The sequence below is a fragment of the Polyodon spathula genome, unplaced genomic scaffold, assembly GCF_017654505.1.
Source record: "Polyodon spathula isolate WHYD16114869_AA unplaced genomic scaffold, ASM1765450v1 scaffolds_1422, whole genome shotgun sequence".
In the NCBI taxonomy this organism is placed as follows: Eukaryota; Metazoa; Chordata; class Actinopteri; order Acipenseriformes; family Polyodontidae; genus Polyodon; species Polyodon spathula.
Genome location: NW_024472902.1, coordinates 851,928 through 876,625, shown reverse-complemented (window position 1 = coordinate 876,625; position 24,698 = coordinate 851,928). Strand labels below are relative to the sequence as shown.

The following is a 24,698-nucleotide window of genomic DNA, read 5'->3' as shown; positions in this document are numbered from 1 at the left end:
ACATCCCAGTCTCTGGAAATCCCCTTGGATAAAGACCTCTGCTAAATAAACACATTACAAAAATACTTTGTTTAAGGTGTCCCCCTTTTTGTTCCTGCATTCATTTTTCAATGTGAGCGCCACTACAAAAAATAAATAAGGGGGAAATTACCAAAATTTCAATAGACAAGTATATTTGTGCAAATATAACCGCTCCCTGGGAAGTGTTTGACATGCGCTTCTGCTGCAGTGCGCAGCGCGGATAGCCCTGGATACGGGACGAGCAATCCAACACCAGCGCTCCACTGGGAAACAAGACCTCACCAATCGAGCGGGCACTGGACTGAAACCGCAGACAGCAGAAGGAACTACAGAAATCTCCAGCGGAGAGCTGCTAATGCAACTTATTATTTTCGCATTAAATGTGCGTCGGTTAGATATACTAGCATTAATATTGATACCGTACATTTTTAAGTAACGGTTCCTATAAAATAGCTCTGTCGCGTACGATTGCATTTCATAGTAACGGTTGTAACTTTGTGCGACCGAGTTCTGTTCTAGCCTTGTGGATTTATTTAAATATATACGATTTGCAGGCTTTGGTTCAAATGGCTGTACTGTACAACAAGGAAACCTATATTTTTTTGCAACTGAGCAGAATTGTTAAGGCGTGTACAGAACAGGCATTTAGAGATGGAGCACACCGTTTAGTCCGAGAGCTAAACGTGATGTAAATACTAAAGACCGTATGACGCTTTCTTGCATTGTCAGTAGTGATCTGCATTGTCTTGTTCCTGATGAAAAACAATATGCTTTGAAACTAGTACATGCATTATATAACTTGCATCGTTGTTTTATGATTTGTTGCTTTTCCATATTCCTTGCTAATTTTCCAGAGACTCCATAACAGACGAAGAAATGTTGGGAGTTCCTAAACTTCCCCTCACGGTTAAACCTGAGGTGGACCTTGTTCTGGTGGCCGTCACGGCAGCGGGACTGGCAACCCGGTTATGGGGGATAACCTACCCTACAGCTGTCGTGTAAGTGCTGCCCTTATCACAGTGCTGCTGTATCAGTTATATCGTTATTCTGCTGATGTCGAGCCTCCGCGGTCTGAAGCGCAGGTAACGCAGTAGCATCCCGCCGGGTCGTTCAGAAGTCTGTGACTCCTTACGCGCTGGTGCTGAAGCTTTTAATTCACTCTCAGGTCTGCCACGCAGTAACAGGGTGGTTTGTTGTGGCCACGCTTTTATCTTCGCTGCTGTGTTTTTTTTTGTTTTTTTTTCAGGTTTGATGAAGTCTATTATGGACAGTTTACATCTCTTTACATGAAAAATATATTCTTCATTGATGACAGCGGTCCTCCATTGGGGCATATGATTCTGGCGTTGGGGGGTAGGTGTTTTACTATTGGTAGAATTGTAATTAAGTTAGATTGCAAACATTGAGCATATTTGATGAAGTCTCGATTTTGTAACTCTCCTTTTAAAACCATGAAAAAAAGGGTTTTGAAAAATATTAATCTTTCTGTTTATTATACATTATATGATACTTCTCTGGTCTCGGGTTAGGATTGCTGATATCGACTCGTGTTTCTGTTTTGTTACAGTTTTATATTTTGGTGCCAAATCTGTGTTTTATCTGTTTTTCAGCATTTCTTGGAGGGTTCGATGGAAACTTTGTTTGGAACAGGATTGGAGCAGGTAAGCGCTAGTCTGGTAACAAAACTTGAAAGCTTCACAATGTATGAAAAAAACCCAACACACATGAAGTCTGCAGTGTGTATGTTTAGAGCATTACAGCGTTTTATTAGCTAACACAGTGCCTGCTACAGGTACTCTGTAATCAGCCCTACAGGTTGCTTTAGTGCTGTACGTTATTTCAGTGTATTTATTAATTTATTTCTTAGCAGACGCCCTTATCCAGGGCAACTTACAATTAGAACAAATATCACATTACAGAATATCAGGTTATAGATAAAAGCAGTTATAAGGTAGAGTAAAATCAGCAGCGACTATGGTAAGGTATGTGGTCAGTGCAGGTACAAGCTGATACGCTAGTTGAATATGCTAAGGTATGGAGCAGGTCAGTGCAGGTACAAGCTGATGCAAGCACTGGTAGAACTGGGTGTTGTATAGTCCAGTATAGTGGAGAGTTGTGTGGTTTGCAGATGCTGTCAATCAATGCAATTCTGGTACTTTGTAATTTTCTACAAGACTGGCATGTTTGTGCTTTTCTGTTTTATATGTTGTTTGACATTCTCCTGCTGTACCGTAGAATACAAATGTGCATATCATGGTACAAAAACACTGCACCGTAAAAAGCTAGACTTCCAGCCGTTCAACTCCAGACTAGATTCTCTTCCATTTAAATGAATGAGAGTTTTAAGATTGAATACACAGCTCTCCAGTTTTAGATGCTGCTCTGTCCCCTTGGTGTGCGTCCGTGCGTGCGTATGTGTGTTCTACTGCATTTCATTTTCTTTTCAGAGTACCCTTGCAGTGTTCCTGTGTGGAGCCTGCGCTTGCTGCCCGCCCTGGCTGGCTCTCTCTCTGTCCCGCTGGCCTATCAGATAGTGGTGGAGCTTGGGTACTCCCACCTCACTGCCCTGGGAGCTGCCCTCCTCGTCCTGTGTGGTATGGTCATGACATCGCACCACAGTGCAATAGTAATCAAGGGCTGAAATTAGTAATAAGTGATAGCAGGGCTGGGATCAGTTCCTGTTTTTTTTGTCAATTCAATTTCCTTTTTTAAAATCATTAAATAATTAGAATTGATATTTTAGAGACATCATAATCACTGTGATTGTTCAACTGCGTTAATTTGAATCCGATTTAATTGACTAACAGGTACTTGAACACTGATAATTGCAGTTTTGATCAGTGATATGTTGGAATTGATTAGAAGGGAATGGGAATTGGAATTGATTTTAAATTAGAATCAGAATTAGAATTGGAATTGAGCCCACCCTGAGTGTGGGTGACCGGTACTATAATGAAACAGAACTGTACGGAGCGTTCAAATCATTTTTCACACGGTTTAATTACAAAACTAAAACCAAACACACAAATAAATACAATGTAAGGACTTGTTTATGGGTTCATAGCCAAGATCTGCCACTTGGCAGAGTCAGGATTTAAACCGTCAAACTTGCAAGCACATGCCCCTTTACAAAATGAGCCCCTTTGTCTCACTCCCTTTTTCTTCCAAGCAGAGAACTCCCTCGTTGTTCAGTCCCGGTTCATGCTTCTGGAATCTCTGCTCATATTTTTTCTCCTGCTGGCAGTTCTTTCTTACCTGAAGTTTCACAACAGCCACAAACGGAGGTAATAAGACACTCTCTGTGTCGTGCTCTAGTTAGCAAGCTGCCTGCAGCACGCCTCCTCCTGCAATTGAAAATGCTGTGGATTGTGTTTTGTTTTCCTTTCAGTGCACATTTCTCCCCCAGCTGGTGGTTTTGGTTGCTTCTGACAGGGGCGGCCTGTGCCTGTGCTGTCGGGTGAGTCCCGTCCATACACACTAAGATATTAATGCTGGACAGATCCGCTGTTGTGCTGCAAGTAGATTTCAGTGATGTTCATCCAGCTGGATGCTGTAATGCATTTTCACAGCAGCTGGGAATCTGCCTGGTAGGAGGTGTGCTCTGATATAATCCCGCTGTGTTTTATCCCAGGCAGCAGATTGATTTAGATGAGCCCCTTGCTGGTGTTAGAGTTCTAACCCACAGTAGATGGGTCCAGTGTCGCGGTATCATTAACCTGCTCATTTATTTAACCCACTGCCAGTGTTAAGAGTACTTGTTTCATGGTGCACCGCTAGACTGCCACACATTGAGATCTGTAAGTAAACGAGACTGGTGTGTCCTACAGTACTTGTCAAGTGTAGTGCTGTGTTTGTTAAAGGTCACGTCTAAAGGCGGTACACTATATAGTCCTGTCAGATTTGGAGATGTAGTTTTCTCATGTGTCTGCTCTGCTGGCGCAGCCTCTATAGGGTTAATATCATGTGCTGTGTCAGTAAGTGCTGTATTTCAATGTTTTTTCTCAGTGTGAAGTACATGGGCCTGTTTACCTATTTCCTCCTGCTGTGCGTTGCTGGGGCACATGCGTGGCAAGTGATTGGCGACCCAAAGCTATCCAATGTGAGTACTCAGTAAGCTGTATTCAATGCACAGTATCTTAAATGTTGTTGTGTTTTTTTTTAATTATGGGAAAAAAAAAAAAAAATATGTAATGATAATAGATTATTAGGATATTATGTTTGAAGCAAAGTGATCACCCAAGACAAGCCCTATTGAATCAAACACCCAGGGCCTTAATCATAAAGCATTAGCATGCCTGTTGAAGGCATAGGATTTCAGTGTAAACTCTGTCATGCTTAAGCTTTACAGATCTGTCTCTCTCTCTGTTAAAAATGAAGGTATGTACTGAAAAAAAGGGTCACATATTAGATTTACACTATATAGATCACACATTCTGAAAAGGATATTCTCTTTAACGAGTAGCAGTAGCTAGAGCCAGGGAAATGCAGATCAGTGGCTGTGTGTGGATTGTAGACAGAACCCCTTCTATTCTTTCCTTTCTTCGGTCATGCTGGCAGACGGCAGTGTTGTACCATGTAGTAGCCAGGGGGGCTGCGCTGGTAGCCCTCCCTGTGGTTCTCTACTTGGGCTTCTTCTGCCTGCATCTGAACCTGCTGTACCGCACGGGACCCCACGACCAGATCATGACCAGTGCCTTCCAGGCCAGCTTGGAGGTGAGACGAGTTCTTACTAAACTTCATCGCCCAGATCTGAACCCAATGCTGTCATTTTAACAACCCTGAGTGTTTTTTTTCATAGACAGAAATAAGCTCAAACAAATCTATTTGTTGCGCATCGGATCCTGTTTTGAAAGTCCTTTGTGTCTGTCCAGGGCGGGCTGGCTCGAATCACTCAGGGTCAGCCTCTGGAAGTGTCCTACGGATCCCAGATCACCCTGCGCAATGTGCTGAGCCAACCAACCCCCTGCTGGCTTCACTCGCACAAGGGCAACTACCCCATCAGGTATGTGGTGACTGTCGATAAAAACCACGATCAGTGTGTGTCGAATGCAGATCCGCGCCATTGAGAATGCCACCCGTCTCTGTGCCAGTGGTATTAACTTATGTGCGTTTTGTTTTGTGTCGTTTGAGGATGAAACCGTTAAGTGGACAGAAGTTTTAAGAAAGTTTAATCTAGCGAAACATTGTAAAAATACACTTGTGGAGTTTTTACATCTGTAGGCGCACATTAGCTGTTCATCTCTCACTTTCTCCCACTGCAAAGGTATGGGGATGGCCGAGGCAGCTCCCATCAGCAGCAGGTCACCTGCTACCCCTTTAAAGACGTCAACAACTGGTGGATTGTAAAAGACCCGGGCCGGTAAGCGGACTTCAGTGGAATTGATGCGAGGCTGCTGTAATCAATGGAATTTGCATGGGAAAATGAAGTTACTGCTAAAATGCATGCTTGGCTGTTTTTGATCCCTAGATCTCCCCTTCTGTTTTTAGTTTTTTTTTTTTTTTTTGTTTGTTTTGCCATATGCCACATTGTTGACTATTTGAAATGTGATTTTGGTTTGGTTTCCCTCAGGCGGGAGCTGGTGGTGAGTAACCCTCCACGACCGGTCCGACACGGAGACACCGTGCAGTTGGTACACGGCATGACCGCACGCTTCCTCAACACGTATGTGCTTTACATGTAACTTTTTTTTTTTTTTTTTTTTTTTTTTTTAGATTTTAGGTTTTGATATTTTTTTTTATAATTAAATACATGTGATCAGGTGGTTCTGTCATTAAGCATTTTTTCATTAAAAAAATAAACAATTAGTTTCTGTCATTTTTGTTAGACTTTATACATACTGTTGTCACTTGGCTAGCTCATAAGAGGTTTCTTTGTGGATGTTTATGTGGATTATTTAAAAATATATATATTTTTAATCTTTATAATGTTAAATCACTGTTTGGGATCGTTTGATTTAAGATGCAGAGAAAAACTTAAAAAATCATGTAAAAATATTTTTTATATATATATCCAATAGGCAGATCAAACTAATCTCTTTTTTCCCCCCAAACAACATCTCAAACGGAGAATTATTACCCTCCGCCAGATCATTACAATAATAATTTTTTATATTTTCTGTTTTACGCTTCATATAAAAACTCATCTTGTTAACTTCTCCTTCAGCAGTGCAATGCTCACCAGTTCTTTTATCTCACTTGTGAAGATGCTGCTGTTTTTTGTAGCGCTGAGTTTTGGGCTACTCTTGTGTCTCCTGACAGGCATGACGTGGCTGCCCCAATGAGCCCCCACACACAGGAAGTGTCCTGCTACATTGATTACAACATCTCCATGCCAGCACAGGACCTCTGGAGGGTGGTAAGCAGCTGGCAGTGGTGGCACATGCTGTAGGGTTAACACTGCCCGACTATCAAAACAAGAACACGATTTGGTAGTACTGGTAGACCATTGGGATGCCTTCCTCTTTGCACCCCCCTGCTATAGCACCCAAATACACACGCGTGTTCTCTATTTAGTCATTTAGGATTTAGTTAGGGATCATATAGATGTATTTAGATTCTGAAACTTGGACTAAAATCTAGTTGTTTTTTTTTCCTTTTTTAGGAAGTTGTGAACCGCGAGAGCGAGCGGGAGGTTTGGAAGACAATTCTGTCCGAAGTCCGATTGGTGCACGTCAACACCACTGCAGTGCTAAAGGTAAACAAATCCTATTCGATTGCACAGGACAGACAGCAGTGGTGCTCTTAGCTGTGGTAAAGTGGAAAGGCTGCCATAGATTTGCACTATCACTCGCCAAAACGCTGCTTCGCAGACAGAGATGCACGTACAAGCGCATCAGTCTGGCTCAAGGTATGACAGTGTGACCTGGTGTGATGAAGCTGGTTTGTCTCCTAGCTCAGTGGAGCCTCCTTGCCGGACTGGGGATTTCGGCAGCTGGAGATCGTGGCGGACAAGATGGCAAGGGGATACCACCAGAGCATGGCATGGAACGTGGAGGAGCACAGATACGGGAAAAGTAAGACCCGCCTCCCCTTTCGCGTGCAGTGTGACGGATTGCTGGGAATTGCAATTGCTACTGTTGAAACTTTACCTCTACTCAAATCTGTCAGGTCACGAACAGAAAGAGAGAGAGCTGGAGCTGCACTCCCCGTCGCAGATCCACGTCAGCAGAAACCTCAGCTTCATGGCCAAGTTTGCGGAGTTGCAGGTGAGCAGCTGAGGCTGCTGCAGGAAGGGTTGGAAGGAGGTCGTTGTTGTTTGGGTATCAAATTGAGCGTGCGAACCTAAACTGTTTTTTTTTTTTTTTTTTTTTTTTTGCATCAGTGGAAGATGCTGACGCTGAAGAATGAAGAATCAGAACACAAGTATAGCTCCTCCCCCTTGGACTGGATCACCATGGATACCAACATTGCTTATTGGCTCCATCCAACTAGCAACGTAAGTTAAAGACTTACTGAGGAACCTGTAAAGGTGTTTGATATACATACTCACACACACACACCCCTGTTCCATAACTGAACAACGTACAGTGAAGGTTCTGGTGTTTTTCCATTACAACAGGGACGATGATGGATATGGATCATAGCGAAACTGCCTACATTTATGTTTTGCGTATTTATGGAACACACTGTGTGCATCATTGGAGTTCCAGTAACAACATTTTACCTCTGGTTGGTACATTTGATTAGGCAAAGACAAAATAAACAGAATGTACTGGTACAATTTGCCAGCCAGTAAGCAGTGTACTCAACCTGTCTCATCGGTTAAAAAGATTGGAATTCAGTTTTAGTTTAGCAGCCTCTGCGGTCCGTTAAATTGATCTAAACAGCCTCTAAATAACATCCTGAGAATTCAAATTGCTGTGGGGAACTAAAATGTAAAACGCCAGGGAGGGTGGAGTTTAGTCCCGGTTTGGATCAATTGAATCGACCCCTCTGTGTTTACTCTTGAGTTCTATAGTTTTGAAAGGTCCTCAAGGCTCATCTCTACCCTTCACAGGCTCAGATACATCTCATTGGGAACATCGTTAACTGGTCCTCTGCTAATATCAGCCTCTGTGCTTATGCTGCCCTCTTCCTCTGGTACCTGCTAAGGCGACGTCGGAGAATGGAAGACATCCCTGAAGGTAAGTAACCGAAATAAAATACTCAGCTGAACTGCTCACTGCTGTAGATCAACGGGGATTGCATTTGGATTTCTCCAACATTAGGTGTAGATTATAGATACATTAGCTGGTGTTTGCAAAGCTGCTCCCGCAGTATCTCCTGCACCTTTTCCCTGACCCCGCTGGTTTGAACCTCTGCACGTACCGCTCATACAGGTCTTTGTCACGTTCAGCATTTTATGACACAACCCTTAGATTACGCTGCTGGGCAACACTGGTTTTTATTCACAGAACAGATTGTTGATCAGCGTGTGACACTGTTCTGAATCTTCTTTCTGCCATTCTGTCTCAATCCCCAGACTCCTGGTCTCAGTGGGTGCTGGTGGGTGCTCTCTGCGCCGGGGGCTGGGCTGTCAACTACCTGCCCTTCTTCATGATGGAGAAAACCCTGTTCCTGTACCACTACCTGCCTGCGCTGACCTTCGAAATCCTCCTCCCTCCCATAGTGCTGCAGCACGTGCATGACCACATCCTCAGGTGACTGCCGATGCCATTCCCGAAGCGCGGTCTTCGAGAGCGGCTTCCTCCGTGGAACCTGGCTGCTTTTGTGTGTTGCTGGCAACTCAGTCCTTCTCGTTTCCCCTCCTCAAGGTTTCCGGCGCACAGACATGCCCTCGGCGCCCTTGTCCTGGCTTGGCTCTCTTCGGTTTACCTGGTGTACCGCAGCTTCAGCCCCCTCACCTACGGGCAGCCCACCCTGTCTGCAGCCGAGCTGGGGGCCCTGCGCTGGAAGGACACCTGGGACATTCTCGTACGCAAGCGTTAGCCAGCTCCTCGCCGGACACGCGCTGTCACGTTTCACACTGCGTGCAGGCTACGGGAGGAACGTGGAAAGCAGGACGGAATGGAGTAGAGAGCTAGAATCTACAGCCAGCTGGCACTGATGTGTAAAGGCTATTCTGTCCATCGGGAATGACACTCTTTCGGTTAGTTTGTTATCATGCAAATGTATCTCAATCTTGTATTGTTAAGGAATATATAAACGAGATGGCAATCCAGCTTTCTGGGTGCATACAACTTTGCTCCAAGGCGTACAGGATCTGGATACCGGTGAGTTTTATACAGATTCCAAATGAACATGAAAATGACCCCTACTTTATGTTAAGGAAGCTAGTCGTCCCCCCCCCTTTTGGTATTGTATAACACTAGAGGCAGGCCCCTCACTACTGTGTGGGTACAGGATTTTCTGTGGGAGGATGGGTATTAAAAGTACACTCCAAAGCCGTTGACGTGTGGAGAAGCAGAAATAAATCTTAGTTATTAAAATGTGAAATGGTGAAAGTAGAGAAGACATGATGTTTTTATTGTGTAAACCTGAAACACTTTAAAAAATGGGAGGTGTCCTACCAATGATATTTTTTTGGATTGCTATTAATTGCATTTGATTCTGCTGCTAATGAGCAGTTAACAGAAATACAGTGCTCTTTCTTTACTCTGATTTAAGAATATCTTTATACAGTGATGCACAGTACATGTTAGATCGACTGTTGGCATGGCGCCCTACTGAATTGTGAAATAACAAGGCAGTACCGCGGTGCATTATGCCAGCAGTTCTGTTACTCTACCTTCACACTGTAAAAACCTTCAGATGTATTTTCAGTTTAACAGTCCAGCCACATTGGCTCAAATCAGTTAAGAGATTTTTTTTATTTTTTTATTATAAAATTTAGTCATCTCCAATTTTTTACCCCGGTTTTCTCCTGAATTGTGTGCCCAATTATTATCTGTATCCTCGGCTCACCACTCCCAACCGCCCCCCGCCGACTCGGGGAACGGAGGCTGGAGCACGTGTCCTCCAAAACATGCTCCTGCAAATCCATCATTTTTCGCACTGTGGATCCACAGCGAGGCTGCCAGACCTATAGTGCCAGAGGACACAGATCTGGCGGCTCCACTGCAGAACCACAGGTGCCCTCTCGGCCACAGGGGTCGCTGATGTGCGGTGAGCCGTGACTTCCATGCCCAGGCAGCGCTCGACCAATTGCGCGCCACCCGCTAGGAACTCCCGGTCGGCTGTGACATAGCCTGGACTCGAACCTGCGATTCCCCAGGCTATAGGGCACATCATTTAAGAGATTTAAAACAAAAATAAAGTCTAATTCAATCTGTTAAAAAAAAGAGAGAAAACAGTTATAAATCTTAACACTGATGGTTACATTGCAAAATGTACATTTAAACAGAATCACATTGATGAGACAAGTATAGCTGCGGGCTCAGAAAAAATGCCCCAACGGTTTTAATAAATGTCTTTACTTTAGGTACCAAAGCTATTAACAAGCAGCTACCTATCAAAGTGCAAACAGTTCTTCTATAAAATGAGACTACAACATAGTATTCAGGACTGGGAGACTTGCAAACAATTTCAAGTGCCGAGACTAAAGGCATGCCCTACGTACAATTAAAAAAACAACCAAACTGAAGTAATAGCGATGCACCTCCATTCATTTCAACAGTAAACAGGTGGAAACTGATGAACCCAGTGCAGGACTAGGGCTTGCTTTTTTTAAACCAGAACGTACAATGCCTAAAATCAGCTTCCTATTTTAAAGATTTTAAGTATTATAAGACAGGAACAAACCAAATAATACTGCCCCAGAAGCAGTGACCCTTCCTCACACGTGGTTCACAGCAAGCAAATACACTCTCATTACAACGTAGAAATGCCATTCATCTTACACGTGTTTATATAGAATTAATAACTCTCTCTTACAACGTGACCATGGCGTGCATGCGACAATACCAGGGGCAAGGACTTTGACAATCTGTATGATGATTTTCACTGCAGGGGTTTTAAGTTTTCTACAAGAACAACTTGCAGCCTCTCCTCTACCTGATTTTGAACCATCCCATTTTTGCTGGTTCTTAGGTTTTAACGTCTCTATTTGAGCTTGTCCAGCAAGAGAGAGCAGCCAAATGCAATTCCCTTGTTTTCTCACAGAGCATCCCTGTGCTGTGGGGTAAGCAGCACAGCAGCTCACCCCCCCCCCGGGAGGCGGGGCGTCTGTGCGTCACTCAGTGGGGCCGGCTGCTGGGCTCCAACAGAACCCGCTTGCCCGGTGGGTTTGGAATCCCGTTAGCCACGCCTCCTTGTTCCGACAGGGCCCTCTTCAACCCACGGCCATTCACCGCGCCCCGCTGCCATTTGCAGATGTCTCCATTGAGGATGTCCTGGATGTGCTGGACAATCAGGTTAATCGCAACTGCATGAAAGAGCATGAGACTTCATTAGGTACCTGTGGCCTCTGCATTGCAGTCACAGGATCAAAGCTCGCTCAGACATTACATCAGATGCTCACTCGTACAATATTACGAGGGAAGAAGCATTCAGTACCCAAAATAACCAGGTATTGATGATATGTTACTTTAATATCACAAAGGATTCAACGAAGCGGCATGTTTCTGTAATGGGTGAACAGCAAAAGCAAATTGTCTGTGTGTTTCATTCAGTGAACTAGTTATTTACATTAGAGCCTGTTTTCTCCTTTTGATTTGCTTACCCATGTTATCCACCCCTCGAGGTATGATCACATCTGCATATTTCTTGGTCTGCAAATTAAAATGAAAGCATCTGCAATTGTGAATCGCCACCTTCTTCTGTATTGGGTTAACAGCCAAAGTATTACTTCAGAACAGTAAACAGCAGCATATTGTTACTAATCAGCGCTGGCAGCTTACCAGCAAGCAGAACTCTTCGAAGGCCGGTTTCACGAAGGTGGTGTACTGAGTCAGGATCTGTTCCAAATCCCTCCCTCTCTTCATATCTCGAAGAACTGGAAACAAAGCAGCAGGACTGGATTTACAGCGATATTCAATTAATCGTTCCTGAGCTTGAGAAATCTGCACGGATTGCGATGTGTTTGTGTTTGAACCTGATCCAAGTCAAAACAGCCATAAAATGCCTTTTTTTTAAGTTCTTAAACAAAATCATTTTGGTAATACTTTACTAAAAGGGGATCACCTTTATCTAATATGTGAAGTAATTAAAAGCTTAACAAGAAAAAACAAAAAAACATAGAACACCCAAGACGCAAATTAGGGTTTTGATTCCCGCTAACAACAAAAGGAGAACTTCTCTTGCTCCATTAAATGAGGCTTTTCCATTACCGAGAACATCTAATAAAAGGGGTTCTTAACAGAAACGGTTCCTTGCGTGTCCATTACCCAGTGACCCCTTACCTCTGCGGGACAGCCTCACGTCGGAGTCTGTGTCCACAAAGAGCTTCAGGTGAAACATATCCCTGATTTCCTGAGAGTAGAACACCAGGATCCCTTCGAACAGAACCACGTCAGCTGGGTACACCGTCATCGTCTCCTGCAGCCTGGAGAGACACGTTTACAGCAAAACAGGTTTCAATCTGCACTCGCCAAGTCTCAATACCAACGACAATTCAAGCACTTTAGGCAGGGACAGTCATGCAAGGCTTTTTTTTTTTTTTATTACCGGCAAAAGGAAACAAGTAGTACATCTTCTCCACTTTCTCCTCTGCCCAATCCGCACTATGGAAACTATGCACGATACACACACGTTGAACATGCAACTCAGATCTCAAACACAGCTGGACGATTACACACTGCCTACTGCACCCTGACGAGTGCTAGCATCGCTAGTGGCCTGTGGAAATGGGCATTCAGTTTCTCTGCCCTAAGAAGCACTTGCAAGCCTGTAGCTGCATGCAAATCAAAAGCACTGCCAAAGAACACTTAAGGATACCACAGGAAGACAAATAATCCCATACTGATATCCTCAACCTCTAAACAGAGCTGGTAATAAAACAATACATTTAGCCAAGGCCTCCAGTGATCTGGAAAAGGCAACGCTATTTGAGGATCGCATGATTGAAGACACTGGTATCCTTCAAATGGCAGTGCCAGAGGTAAAGTCAAATGGACAGCAATTTGCATCTGTTATGGGCGTTCAATAATGGGACAGGACCACGAAAATAAATGATCACAAACACTACAAATTGCATAGGACTATCTCATTATAAACATATCAAAATGTATTTTCATGTGCCTGATCCAACTGTCCTGGAACTAAGGTTAGTCAAGTTTAATTCTCTGGAGGGTACAGGATGCTTTCTTGAAAGCCTTACAACGGTGGCTTTCTAAGCAGGCCGAGAAGCTTACTGCAATACACATCACTCACAATTTATAAGCAGCAACAAGGTTATTTAGATATTAGGCTATTCTTTGTACCTGGAATGGGTTACACAATCATACGTGGGCACCTCGACCGGCCTTCCCTCCACAATATCTTTCAGGGTTTTATACATCAGCTCATTATCAAAAGCATCTGGGGGAAAAAAATAACACAGAAAAACAATAATCAAGCAATGTTTTACATACCAAACTAAATGCATGGTGCAAAACAAATATCTTACAGAGATGCGACATAAAACTAGTACAGGGTATAAATAAACTGGGTTGATTCAAATCTATGATGCTGCTACATGGATCTTGTACCTGTTCATAATTTGATTATCTTCTAGTTTAATAAAAGCTTTTGGAGTATATGACTTCAATTCAAGTCGTTGGCAGAACAAACTCGTTTTACTTCATCAAACATCACTGTCTGCAACTTGCAAGCCCTTGTGAAAAGGACAGAGAGTCTACTCTACCTGGGTGGTCAAAGTTGTACTGGCCCTTGAGAGCCTTGGCTTTCTGCTCGATGGTCAGCACCCTGTAGAAGCGGTCCTGGCTCACGATGACCACTTTGCGCTGGTGATGGTCCACCTCGTTCTGGCCAAGCAGCTCCATGATCTTCGCACATACTGTCGACTTAGAAGAAGACATGTTCTATTAGTAAGCAAAATCCCTAGGCACACAGCACCACCTGCTGGCTGGTCCAGTGCTACAAGGAAATAAAAAACTAATCTTTACTTTTCTGCCTAACCCCGATAATTGCAGCTTGAAGGTAAGGCAAGTAGAAGCAGGTTTCTGCTGCATTCCTTTCCCGTTTGCACTGTGCTTAGAGCTTAAATATCCTGTGGCACCTTGTCATGCATTGCTCATGCCCTACAGCTGAAAGAATGACCAGGTGCTAGGTTACAAAAAAAACTTTCTGTAAACAAGCCCTTAACAGAAGGATGTTATTTACAGACCCAATCAGCGTCTCAAGTGCGTTCAATGAACTCTGGGAGTCACGTGAAGCCTTCCTAAGTTTTTAATTTACAGTATCCTGTTTTGGCTCTCCATCCTGCTTCAATATGGATCATGATGAACTATTAGGATTTGAAGACCATACCACTGGGATTAAAAGCAGAGGTCTGCCATGTACTATGGCACCTCTAGATAGACTTTGGTAATATATTGTACCAGAAACCAGAGTAACACAAAAATCCCAGTCTGACAATGGTGACCTTTACCCTACATTTCAGCACCGCCTCCCCTGTGGAGCACCTCTGGTTTGTGTCGAACTGGAACATGCTATCTGCCTGACTTGAACCAAGAAGCAGAGGAACTCCTGCAGATGCACAGACTCCATTCTTCCAAATGTCATTTTCTTATATTTCTGTTTGTTTTGTAGCCTGCTCCTTTACATTGCTACCATGTGCTTATTATAGTGCATCAGATATTATGTTTTGCGTTATTTTACTGATCAGAAGTCTGTGTTTAGGTGCTTTGACAAGGAGTTCAGGTGCTACTCAGTTCTGTTTGAATATCGTAACATGATAAACACCACGGAACAGGTCCTACTAACACAGCTGCGCACAATTCTGACGATGAAACGCGTCTCAGGTGTTAAAGGAGCTTTGCTATAGATAATAATAGACGGTCTAGTAAGAAAAGTAGCTCAGGTGAGACAGAGTAAAACCTGGAATGGATCAAACTGCTACGCCACAGGAATCTTATGCCTAGCATGCCTAGAGTATCATAATGTGACAAGTCTGGCGTTGCTATGGATAAGTTTCACAATGCACGCCGTGAAATATTTATATTTATTTATTTTTTAACGTATGCAGTATCTGCAATGTGTAAATATTTCACAGCGGGGTATTGGTCAGAGTTTGGGGTTGTCTATCCCTCCGTGTTACAAAAGGAGTAGCAAACAGTACCACTGTCTTGTCAGCTCTGCAGAAACTACTGCAGCTTGCTTATCCTATAAAAATAATAGCTTTGTTTGTCCCGTGAGGATGCCAGTCCCTGGAAAGCTCCCATCATATAACCGGCGCGTCGGGTTTGTATACACGGCATTACTGCACCGTATTCGGAGCCGCATTCATTTTTCAGGCCGTTAATTGTCATTTCCGGGCCAGCACCGCCCTGGTTCTGCGTATGAAAGGGATTTAACTGAATATAATTTGAAACGTGACCTAAACATACATATCTTGCCGTTCTGAAAGGTCTCGGAAGAGGTGCGCCTACCAGTCAAGGCAAGCGGCTGGTTCGGGAACTCTTACCTTGCCACTGGCAGTCCCGCCGCTCACGCCGATCAGGAAAGGGCGATGATGAGGCCGGCCCAGCTCTCCCGGCATCGCGACACAAGCCATGGTTCTGTACCGTGCAAACTGCGAGAAAGACCCGTGTGTGTTTCCCCCACCCCGACCCTAATATCGGCGATATTAACGATGCAGACTGGCCGACTGGACTTATGCGGCGACTGTTGTCATGCAGTCACATTCAGAACTGCGACTGTCAGCACGGCAGGGTGAGGAGGTTCACTTCACTGCGCACACGCCGTGTACACGCCTGCCAAGTGTCACGCAATTACCGTGTGCGTGTTAGCTTCACACAGACTGATCTGCAGCGGTGTTTGCCTACATTTGTTATAAATTAAACACAATCATAGAAGTCTATAGCCTCAAACCAGCACAGAGCCAATGCCAATGGCTGGCGGATGAATAATTCCTGAAGTTAACATGCTAAACCGCAAAGTTATCCGCAGGTAAACAAGGCGTTCAAAGAAGCGGCAATCCTGCACTGGAGCGTTATCAGCGATTGTTTGATCTGGAAACCATCTCAGCGACCTTAACCCCAGCTGTGGAGCCTGTGGCTTGTGGCTGATACGCACTCATGGATTCATTGTACCAGGAACAGGGAATGCTACAGAGGAGCGATTTTACTTCAGGTTAATTATTATCTTTACCGGCTGATAAAAAGACTGCAAACATCTCTGGTATTGTGCACAGGAACTCAGCCCAATCAGTGTGTTTTAAGTGCACCACAACCAAACAATTGGGAAAGGTGAACAAATATTGGTTTGTTTTTTTCTTACACTGGGTGTTGAAGTCTTTTCCAATGTATCTATAAATGTTGCGCACTGCACAAACAAACCCCCATTGCATTGGGGTTTGCTCACTGGGAGTTGAATTAGACCCATCTGAGCTTGTTACCTATGCACTGTGGCCAAGCTCATAGTAGAATCTGGCATGGATTCAAACCGCTATGCAATGAGAATCCAAGTACATTTCTGCAAGGGTAACTTTTTTTTTCAATAACCCTACTGTGGAATCATTTAAATGGGATGATCTCTGGAGGACAGAACCATTTGCATCGCAGGCCACTTGCTGAGTGAAAATATCTTTCCGTTTCCATGCTGAAATTCAGTTGGCAATCATCCCTCTTGTCGTCCGGTCTACCTTAAATCATTAATGTATTCCCTAGCAACTAGAGGTATCCTGGGCACAACAGTGCAAGCAAAGCATAGTGGGGGAGACAGAGCAACAGACTGACTTTGCACAAGAGCAGCGAAGGAGAAAAATACAAAACCCAGTAACCTCTGGTAGCTCCATTAAATGTGAAACAACATCCATAGGAGACACATATCTTTCACTAGACAGGGAAAAAAAATACTCCTAGTAAATGCGAATTGCTTAGGTCTACTCCTGGGAAAGGCTTATTCCTGCATAGCTAGGGACAGAGTCATTTATTTATGGAGTTCTTTGTGGGATTTCAGTGTTGTTTGCAGTTCAAAGGTGGCGGTGCTCTCTCCCTCACTACACTACCTCTAGTGAGTGAGCTGCCTGTCTTATCAGGGGAGGGGGGTGCTGTGCAAGGCAGTAACGCTGTGCCCGGGACTGTGCCGGTACCAGCCTCCCCTCCTCGCCTGCCCTCTGATCTCAGAGCTGCAGAGGGGAAGCTGGTACCACCAACCAGGGCCTGAATCACTATCCACCCTGTCCTTATTTACACAGCCATCTGTACCTAACCCTGTCAATTATTAATCACTCTCCCCAGAGGGATTTCACAGCAGGCTGCTTCCATTTCAGTGTGTCTACAGGACTGGCTTTTGCAACAGAGGCTCTGTCCAAGCCCAGCACTTCCAGGTTGGATTACTGAATGGGAATAGAAACTTTTATTTACTTTCTAAATGAACGCCTGACACACAAAGCACGTCTGCGGAGAGTGGAAGCGAGACCAGCGTTAATATGAATTCAGTGGACTCAGGTAACGAGGCAGTTTTCTTTTGGTAACAATAATGTTTATGAATCGTTTTCATTGTGGAAAAACTAAGGTGTAATGATATTTGTACTGTATTTGTAATATTTACTTTAGTGGAAATTGTATAATATCAGCATAGAAACTAGATTTGCCAGCCGTAGGCTATGTTTACATGGCAGCCCATGTACAGGCATAGCAGTGAGACTTACCTATAGACATTTTTCAAATGTGTTATGCAGACCTTGAAATTGAGCGTGGCTGTAATTAAAGCTGAGTTCAGCTGTTGAATATGCAGTGCAGTGCAACAATAGACTGTTATTGAGATGCAGGTGACGCTGTGATGCCCAGACGAGTCTGATAGCAAGTGAAGGAGGACATTGTAAGCGATCTGGCTTTTGGTAAATTAAGTTTAAAAGAGCCTCTGCCAATGAGAGAGCTTCTGAAAAGACTCCCAAAGTCAGACAGCCAGGAAGTGAGGTGGGGGAAGCATCTGAGTGAGACACGGGCTTCAGCGCACAACGCATCGCCATAAAGGATGAGTTTAGCTCATAAATACTCTGCTCTTTGTGTCGATTCTAGAATCCCTTTCTAAGCAGGAAAGAGAGAAATAAAAGAACATTATGTAATCTGGTGCTGTGATCTGCGAACAGGGTCCTAACGATTTCAAAAGCATTCATGAAGTTTAATCTCTTGTCGAATTGTATCTCAAGCACCAAACCCACCAAGGACCACAGTGGAAGGACAGGACTCTATCGTGGCCGCAGGGGCGACCCCCCAGCCAGCCAGCGAGGAAGCTTTAATACCCGAGACCAGTCCATGCTCCACAGAAGCGTGCGGAGGAACTGATCCGAAACTGGGTACAAATTCCCACCCAAATGGTGCCGCAGAGAGTGGACAGCAAAACCACTCCACCACAGGCGTCCATGGGACCCACAACCCTGGCTTCGTGGACGAGCCTCCTCCCTACACCCCGCCTGACCCAAAGACTGTTCACCTGCTCTACCCACCTTTCCAACCCCAGTTTTCAGGGCAGGGGCCCGTGGTGTGCCAGCCGGGACCAACAGAGACCATCTTCTATCAGCAACAGTTCATCCCATCAGCAAACTATCCCTATACTATTGTAAGAACAGAACGCTGTTTTTTGACTCTACGTATTGTATATTGTACATGGTGGTATACAACACAAGCCGATGGTCAGAGCAGCTGCTGACCTCTAGTCACATCCATCTTGTAAGAAATTTCAGATGGCTTTATCACATCAATATCAGGGTCTACTACAGTATGTGCTATAGGTGATCCATAAACAATGCATCTTTACCCAAATCAATTGAAGCCTCAGTGCATGTACTGTGTATCTTGAACTGAAGGTCTCGCGTTTCAAAATATTACACCCCTCTAAGAATTACTGACAGTGGCTAAATCAGAGCGATAAACGTAGAAAGCCTTATTGCAATCACAGACAGAAACCTTTAACAAAATATGATGCTTCTCAATGAATGGCTTTCGATGAGCAGTTTCCTATTGAAAGTTGATCTTAGCTCAGTTACCTGTGGTGTGGACCCCTGGTACCAGTGGGGAGGGGAGCGTTTCCCCTGATCTCGTTCTCTGTTTTCCAGTATATGAATGGCCTACCCGCCCGTGCCGAGTCCAGAAGTGTCCCCAAGGACTACCTGGTGGAGTCAGTGCTGGTCATGGTCTTCTGCTGCCTGATGACCGGAGTCATTGCTGTCGTGTACTCACATGAGGTAAGACAGCCCAGCGAGTGCATTTGTAACCCACAACATTGTAGATCCTTCATCTGTATGAACATAATCCCATCCCATAGACAAGAGCCTGGGACAAGGGTGATAATGGATGATGCAGGTGTGCAATATATAAGAATAGTGGACAATAAATGGTTAATAGACTCAATACCTGGATGCCTAATGTTTTAAATAGAAAGGAATGGTAGATCATTGCATCATTAACTATGCAGTGAATGACATCAGATACACTAAGTGACTGTAGTTACCATGGCATGCAAAGCCTATTAGTTACTCCACTGTTTATGTTCAAGATACAGTATATATACATACAGTTTAACTTGATTCAGTTCCTCAGTATAAGCAGTGTTATCTCAGAGGTCTGTGCTAGCACTCACACCAGATTGGGCCCATGGTTGTTTTCCAGACCCGGATAGCCATCAGCAGAGGGGATCTTGCCCAGGCAGAGAGAGCCTCGTCAAAGGCGCGCTCCCTGGTCCTGTTCAGCCTGCTCTTTGGGGTCTTCATCTCAGTGAGCTGGGTCATCTACGTGGTGGTGGTGGTTCTCGCCGGAGTGTGAGGGGAGCCCTGGCTCTTGGGAAGTGTGCGCCCTTAACCACAAGAGCTGAACGCTAGCTGCTCCAAACTGATGTGGACGAACTCTACCGCTGGTTCTGCAGCTAAAAAAAAAAAAAGAAAAAAAGAAATCAGACCAGGAATGCGGCTTTCTGACTCGCAGAACACAATCTAATTGAAATCACCAAGTGAATGAATCTTCCAGTCAGCATTACCTGTAGATTGCAACGCTTGGTCATCTTCCACGCAGGATCCTGCATGCTTCAGCTCTGGACAGCAGCACAGCTCTCTGCGATTGCATTGCTAGCGTGCTTCAGGTGAGACACAGGAGACGAATCCCACGTGATTGGCTTCTATACATGCCAATCATTAGCAGGAATCCCTGTAGCGATTGGCTAACCTGTCTGCTGACTGACATGAATAAAAGCCAATCTCGGAGATCCGTTCTTTTGCTCTGAAACGAACCTGCATTTTGCTCTCTCCGCTTTGCATATCCAAAGGCATATAAACCTAGGGTTATGGTGTTGAGAGATTATATATCTGCACTGTATATCCCTGTGCAAGTCCAGTTTGAAGTGTTATGATTTAATAAAGTACTGTATACTGGTACCACCACTCAACATGAATAGAATTTGAGCAATTGCATTGCATTTCCTTTACGCTGTTACCAGCTTCCCCTACAAAAAAAAAAAAAAAAAAAAAAAAACATCATTTATTATAAGAATTAAATAAGGCTTACAAAATGATTGGTACTCCCCAGCTATTGGTTCTCGACAAGGTATGCAGAATTGAAGCACAGCTTTCCTGTGGCAGATACGCGATTACAAACCTTGATACAGAAGGGATCAACCAGAATAAGTGTTTGATCCGGTTCAGTGTGATTTTTGTCCAAACCAAAGTACAGTTGTGGAGCATCAAAGTGTTTAACAGGAGGACTAGAATCTCCATGTTCAAACTGCAGCTCTGGCTGTCTAAGTGTTTTGTGGTGTACAGTGAGTGAGTGGTAATATTTACTGCCAATCTAGTTCCAGGGTGGCGTCTCCTTCACCATCCCCCCATTGTTTCAATAACACTGTTTATTCCTTTAATAATGAAAACAGGACTGCAATAAAACACTTACCATGCAGACTGCATTAAAGTGAGCATCGCCTCTTCAGTAGAGCGTCTCACCAGGATCTAGCCCTATATACTGTGCCACAACACGACACGAGCAAGCTCTTGCTGGATTCTTGATGTTGCAGTTCCCGCTTTATATACGCGATCTCTGCTAAACGTTGCCAACACCTAGCTAAAGCCTAGAACTAGATCTCCATTAGATATTCATCTTGTGCTTCCGATCTCCTTTTACAGCCAGCTTACCCTGAGGGACAGTAGAGTACTGGCTGTTTTAACCATGTGTTGCATGTGACCTGTGTGCACAGGCGATCACCTTGCGCTGTGGCGTTCGGGATTTCTCCACAAGGAGCTTTGCTATCCAGTTCACAAAGAATTAAGTTTACTGCCATCTCTGTATAGCTTTAAGAGGGTCAGTGGTGCATATGGACAGAATGCACTGAGCTGCTGAAGTCACCGTGACTGAGCTCCTATCATCCGTGTGTTACAAGGCAATACATCGTGCGTAGGGCATCTCTCATAGTTATAAGAGATCTCTCACAGTTTGGGCAGCTTAAACTGGATGAAATCATCATTATAATAAAAAGGTCCCCTACACATGACGTATTAGCTTATAAACCTCAGAAATGTAACTAAAAGTGAACTTCAGAACTGTCATATCTTCTATGCGCGGGATGACATCTGCACACAGGATAAGATGTGGAATTTTGACAAGTTCCTAACTGTGGTTGGTTCGTTTCTCGGGACGCGATTTCCCAACCAAGAATAAAAAGTGATTGCAAAGATCCAGCAACCCAGAGAAAACAGATGGAACTTTGCTGTCAGAGAGCCTAGGCCAGGTGTTGCCGAGAAGTGTGGTTTAGTTTTGTGAGATCGTGCTTAGAAAATTTACTCTGAAATAAAAATAAAAAACCCCACAGGCTTTCAATAAAGCTGTCCTTTATTAATTTGAATATATTCATTCATTTCACTATGCATAATACAGTAACAGGCAATAAATACACTCGAAACAGGAATGAAAACATACAAATAAAACACAAATCAGTGAATCAAAGCCCAACAGAAAAACACAGAAGCTGGATTAATAGGGGGAGTGAATGGATTTTGTTTGAGTCGATCGCATGCTCTATTGATTACGTTGCACCTGGTTAACCCTTTCAGTCCCGAATGATGTTTGTCAAAAAGGAAGTCCTCAGACTGGGGCCCAAGAGTCCCGGGAGGTCCCAGCGTGATTTCCAACGGCATGTGTTAACATACAGCACTAAGGCAAGGCAGGAGCTTGAGGTCCTGCCCGGCTGAAAGGGTTCAAAGAGTCTCCTATTCATTAACATATGGGTAGACCAAGAAAAACATTCGACAGACGACAAAATGAACTGCCGTGTTTATGAAGTCGTAGTTGACCTTTGAGAACACATATCATACCACTGCACACAGAGAGGACCTGCAATCATTTATAAAATCTACACCGTGTTGTTTATCTTTTCAGCGTTTCTGGTTACAGGGTAACTTTCTGGTATTAAATTTCCTTACAGACTGTCCTTTAAAAAAAAACAAAAAAACGCGAACATACAGAACATTTGCGAGTGAATAAAACGAAGCGCCTCAATGGAATGTAAGCAAACGACACACAGGTGACAGGGAACGTATACAACAAACCAAAAAACATTTCAAACTGTTTCACAATGCTTCGAGTTAGTATACAACAACTCAAAGGTTTATTTCAGGTTTTTTTTTTAAATTTAAGTTAACATTCTTGTCACAATGGTTAAATCCAACTATACACCTGCCAACACTACTTCGCCATTCAGTTGAAAGCCCTGGTTTGTCACCTGGTATTTCAAACACAGTCGCAGACACGTGACCCAAGCTAGCCGAGGTGCACTCATACACAGTGAGGTCATGACCTCACTGCAGCCTGATCCAGGGTCACCTGACATGCAGGGCTAGGCTTGCATGTGACTCAATGAGAGGCATCAGATTGGATTAAACTGGTTTAAGTTACAGTGGCTGATTTACTGCCATTGTTAAAGTTCCTTAAAAGCAGGGTATTTCGTGCACCAATATGATGAAAACCAAACATGTAACAGGATTTCTGCCTGTAAAAATCTAAAATCTAAAGGGGTCCTATTTTAAATATTGAAATGACGGTAGAATTAAGATCCACTGCAATTCAGATCTGTTATAGACTTTTTTTCTCTGGTCTAAACTGCCTTACAAAGTGGATTACTAATACTACAGTATTGTGGATTCAGTGCAAAGTACACATAACAGCCTCATGCAGTACAACTCCAATGTAGTGCATTACACTATGTCCCATATACTGCTTCAAACAGCTAAGTAATGTATATTAGGTCTGGTTTTTTGTAGCGGGTTATCAATTCTTAAATGCATGGGGTTGGTTTAGACCAGAGTCTTTCAATAGACATTCTCAAATCCAGTCCGCCGATCCTGTTAAAAATAACAACACGTTTTTGATTCAACCAGACCAGCGATTATAATTGTACAATTTTAAAAACGTGCATTGCTGTGCAGTGCAGCCACTGTAAAAGACAGCGTTCACATTCTCCGAGAGTGGGATTCGTATTTGGTGCAGATCAGACAAAGGAAATAAATCAGTCGAGACATTCTGAGTTACATTGGCAAGTATATAACTGGAGGAGGCAAAGGTGTTTCAAGTAACGGCAAGGAGTGACAGTGAAAGCAGCCAATCGGATTATGTCAATTCTCTAATTCGGCCTATAGTAAATCAAGCTAGGCATTCTAAGACACTCCCTGCTGTAACCCTAAGAATATTTTAAATAGAGCATATTCAAAACTGCTCTGAAGCCAGTATACAAGGGTATTAACTCAATTTGCAAACTTTTTATTTTGTGGAAAAGCTGCTTGGTTGCAGATCTGGGGGTTCAGCTAACAGCTGTTCTACACCAACCACTAAGTGCATTAGTACACCCCAAAAGAGGACAAGCAGAACCAGGTGGGGAGTGAGGCCCTTCTGCTGTATAAAGTATTCCATATTAACTATAGCATACTGATGAGACTACAGAGTTGTAAAGCAATTTCGTTACCATCCTCCTCCGTTTTTGTGACTCTTCCCATTTCCAGTGGTCCGCTGCGTGTCTGCCTGTCTGCTTTAGCTCAGCAGTTCCAGGTAGGTGACAGGAACTTTCCCCTTCTGGTTTCCTCTCTCACCAACGAGCCAGTCAGGATCCATCCCAGGTACAGTGTACACCGTGATTAACTGCCAGGGAAACAAATACAGACATTTGGATCGTTTTACTGGCTGCTTTGTATTACAATTTCCTTAAAATTCATTCAGTATTTCATTTCTGACTGTCACTTGTAGGAAAAACTCCCATAATATTGATACCGTCGGCTGGAAGTCCACTTTTACATCCACAGGTTCACATTTTCAAGCAATTGGTAAAGCTGCACTGAGGTATTCGTTCCACCAGGGGAAGCTGTAGACCCATACATGTTTGATATCATTAACGTGTTGTACCCCTTTAAAACTAATTTCAGCATTTGTATTTCAGCCCAGGTGCATGTTTATCCCACAGTCCATCTATTTACATCTGAATACATGCAGCAGAAAAAACTAAGAAAACACAGAAGTGGTTGAAAGTGGCTTCCAAGCCTATACTGTTGAAATAAAATAATAATTTGTGCCAAGTTGTTCAAATCAAGCTGGCCGCCTGTATTTTGC

At 43.8% G+C, this 24,698-nt stretch overlaps 4 protein-coding genes across 19 annotated transcripts in view; 2 read left to right on the top strand and 2 right to left on the bottom strand.

Annotated features, from left to right (window-relative positions):
• Window positions 1-297: 297 nt before the first annotated feature.
• On the top strand, window positions 298-9,758 carry pomt1 (protein-O-mannosyltransferase 1). The gene is made up of 20 exons (XM_041242802.1): window positions 298-403; window positions 876-1,019; window positions 1,268-1,374; window positions 1,632-1,682; window positions 2,469-2,615; window positions 3,194-3,305; window positions 3,410-3,478; window positions 4,027-4,120; window positions 4,579-4,734; window positions 4,893-5,023; window positions 5,285-5,380; window positions 5,591-5,683; window positions 6,280-6,376; window positions 6,623-6,715; window positions 6,914-7,034; window positions 7,129-7,226; window positions 7,343-7,456; window positions 8,018-8,144; window positions 8,483-8,660; window positions 8,775-9,758. Exons 2-20 carry the CDS (start codon window positions 898-900, stop codon window positions 8,947-8,949), a joined length of 2,181 nt encoding a protein of 726 aa, XP_041098736.1. The 5' UTR covers window positions 298-403; window positions 876-897; the 3' UTR covers window positions 8,950-9,758.
• Window positions 9,759-10,297: 539 nt separating this feature from the next.
• uck1 (uridine-cytidine kinase 1) lies at window positions 10,298-15,834 on the bottom strand. Its single transcript, XM_041242800.1, has 7 exons — window positions 15,584-15,834; window positions 13,802-13,961; window positions 13,380-13,476; window positions 12,360-12,502; window positions 11,859-11,953; window positions 11,681-11,729; window positions 10,298-11,383 (listed from the first exon to the last, which is right to left on the bottom strand). The coding sequence occupies exons 1-7, from the start codon at window positions 15,671-15,673 to the stop codon at window positions 11,196-11,198; spliced, it is 822 nt and encodes a 273-aa protein (XP_041098734.1). The 5' UTR covers window positions 15,674-15,834; the 3' UTR covers window positions 10,298-11,195.
• A 525-nt stretch (window positions 15,835-16,359) lies between these two features.
• LOC121309698 (proline rich transmembrane protein 1B) lies at window positions 16,360-22,546 on the top strand. Its single transcript, XM_041242801.1, has 4 exons — window positions 16,360-17,570; window positions 18,275-18,684; window positions 19,181-19,309; window positions 19,734-22,546. The coding sequence occupies exons 1-4, from the start codon at window positions 17,552-17,554 to the stop codon at window positions 19,884-19,886; spliced, it is 711 nt and encodes a 236-aa protein (XP_041098735.1). The 5' UTR covers window positions 16,360-17,551; the 3' UTR covers window positions 19,887-22,546.
• sh3glb2b (SH3-domain GRB2-like endophilin B2b) overlaps window positions 21,918-24,698 on the bottom strand; it is a 26,028-nt gene continuing 23,247 nt past the window's right edge. For all 16 annotated transcript variants that reach the window (XM_041242783.1, XM_041242784.1, XM_041242785.1 and 13 more), the window contains one exon: window positions 21,918-24,233. In XM_041242783.1, the coding sequence (XP_041098717.1) occupies window positions 24,126-24,233 (108 nt within the window). In that variant the 3' untranslated portion in view covers window positions 21,918-24,125. The remainder of the gene's footprint in view (window positions 24,234-24,698) is intronic.

Bases quoted from the DNA above. Each gene is read 5' to 3' on its own strand.
- uck1 (XM_041242800.1), bottom strand. From the start codon at position 15,673: ATGGCTTGTGTCGCGATGCCGGGAGAGCTGGGCCGGCCTCATCATCGC. The intron at 11,730-11,858 runs GTAAGCTGCCAG...TTTAATTTGCAG, and splicing joins TCGAAGAGTTCTGCTTGCTG to ACCAAGAAATATGCAGATGT. The intron at 11,384-11,680 runs GTAAGCAAATCA...TCTTTCATGCAG, and splicing joins TCGAGGGGTGGATAACATGG to TTGCGATTAACCTGATTGTC.
- LOC121309698 (XM_041242801.1), top strand. The intron at 18,685-19,180 runs GTAAGAACAGAA...TCTGTTTTCCAG, and splicing joins CAAACTATCCCTATACTATT to TATATGAATGGCCTACCCGC. The intron at 19,310-19,733 runs GTAAGACAGCCC...GTTGTTTTCCAG, and splicing joins CTGTCGTGTACTCACATGAG to ACCCGGATAGCCATCAGCAG.
- pomt1 (XM_041242802.1), top strand. From the start codon at position 898: ATGTTGGGAGTTCCTAAACTTCCCCTCACGGTTAAACCTGAGGTGGAC. The intron at 3,306-3,409 runs GTAATAAGACAC...TTTTCCTTTCAG, and splicing joins CACAACAGCCACAAACGGAG to TGCACATTTCTCCCCCAGCT. The intron at 7,035-7,128 runs GTAAGACCCGCC...CAAATCTGTCAG, and splicing joins GGAGCACAGATACGGGAAAA to GTCACGAACAGAAAGAGAGA.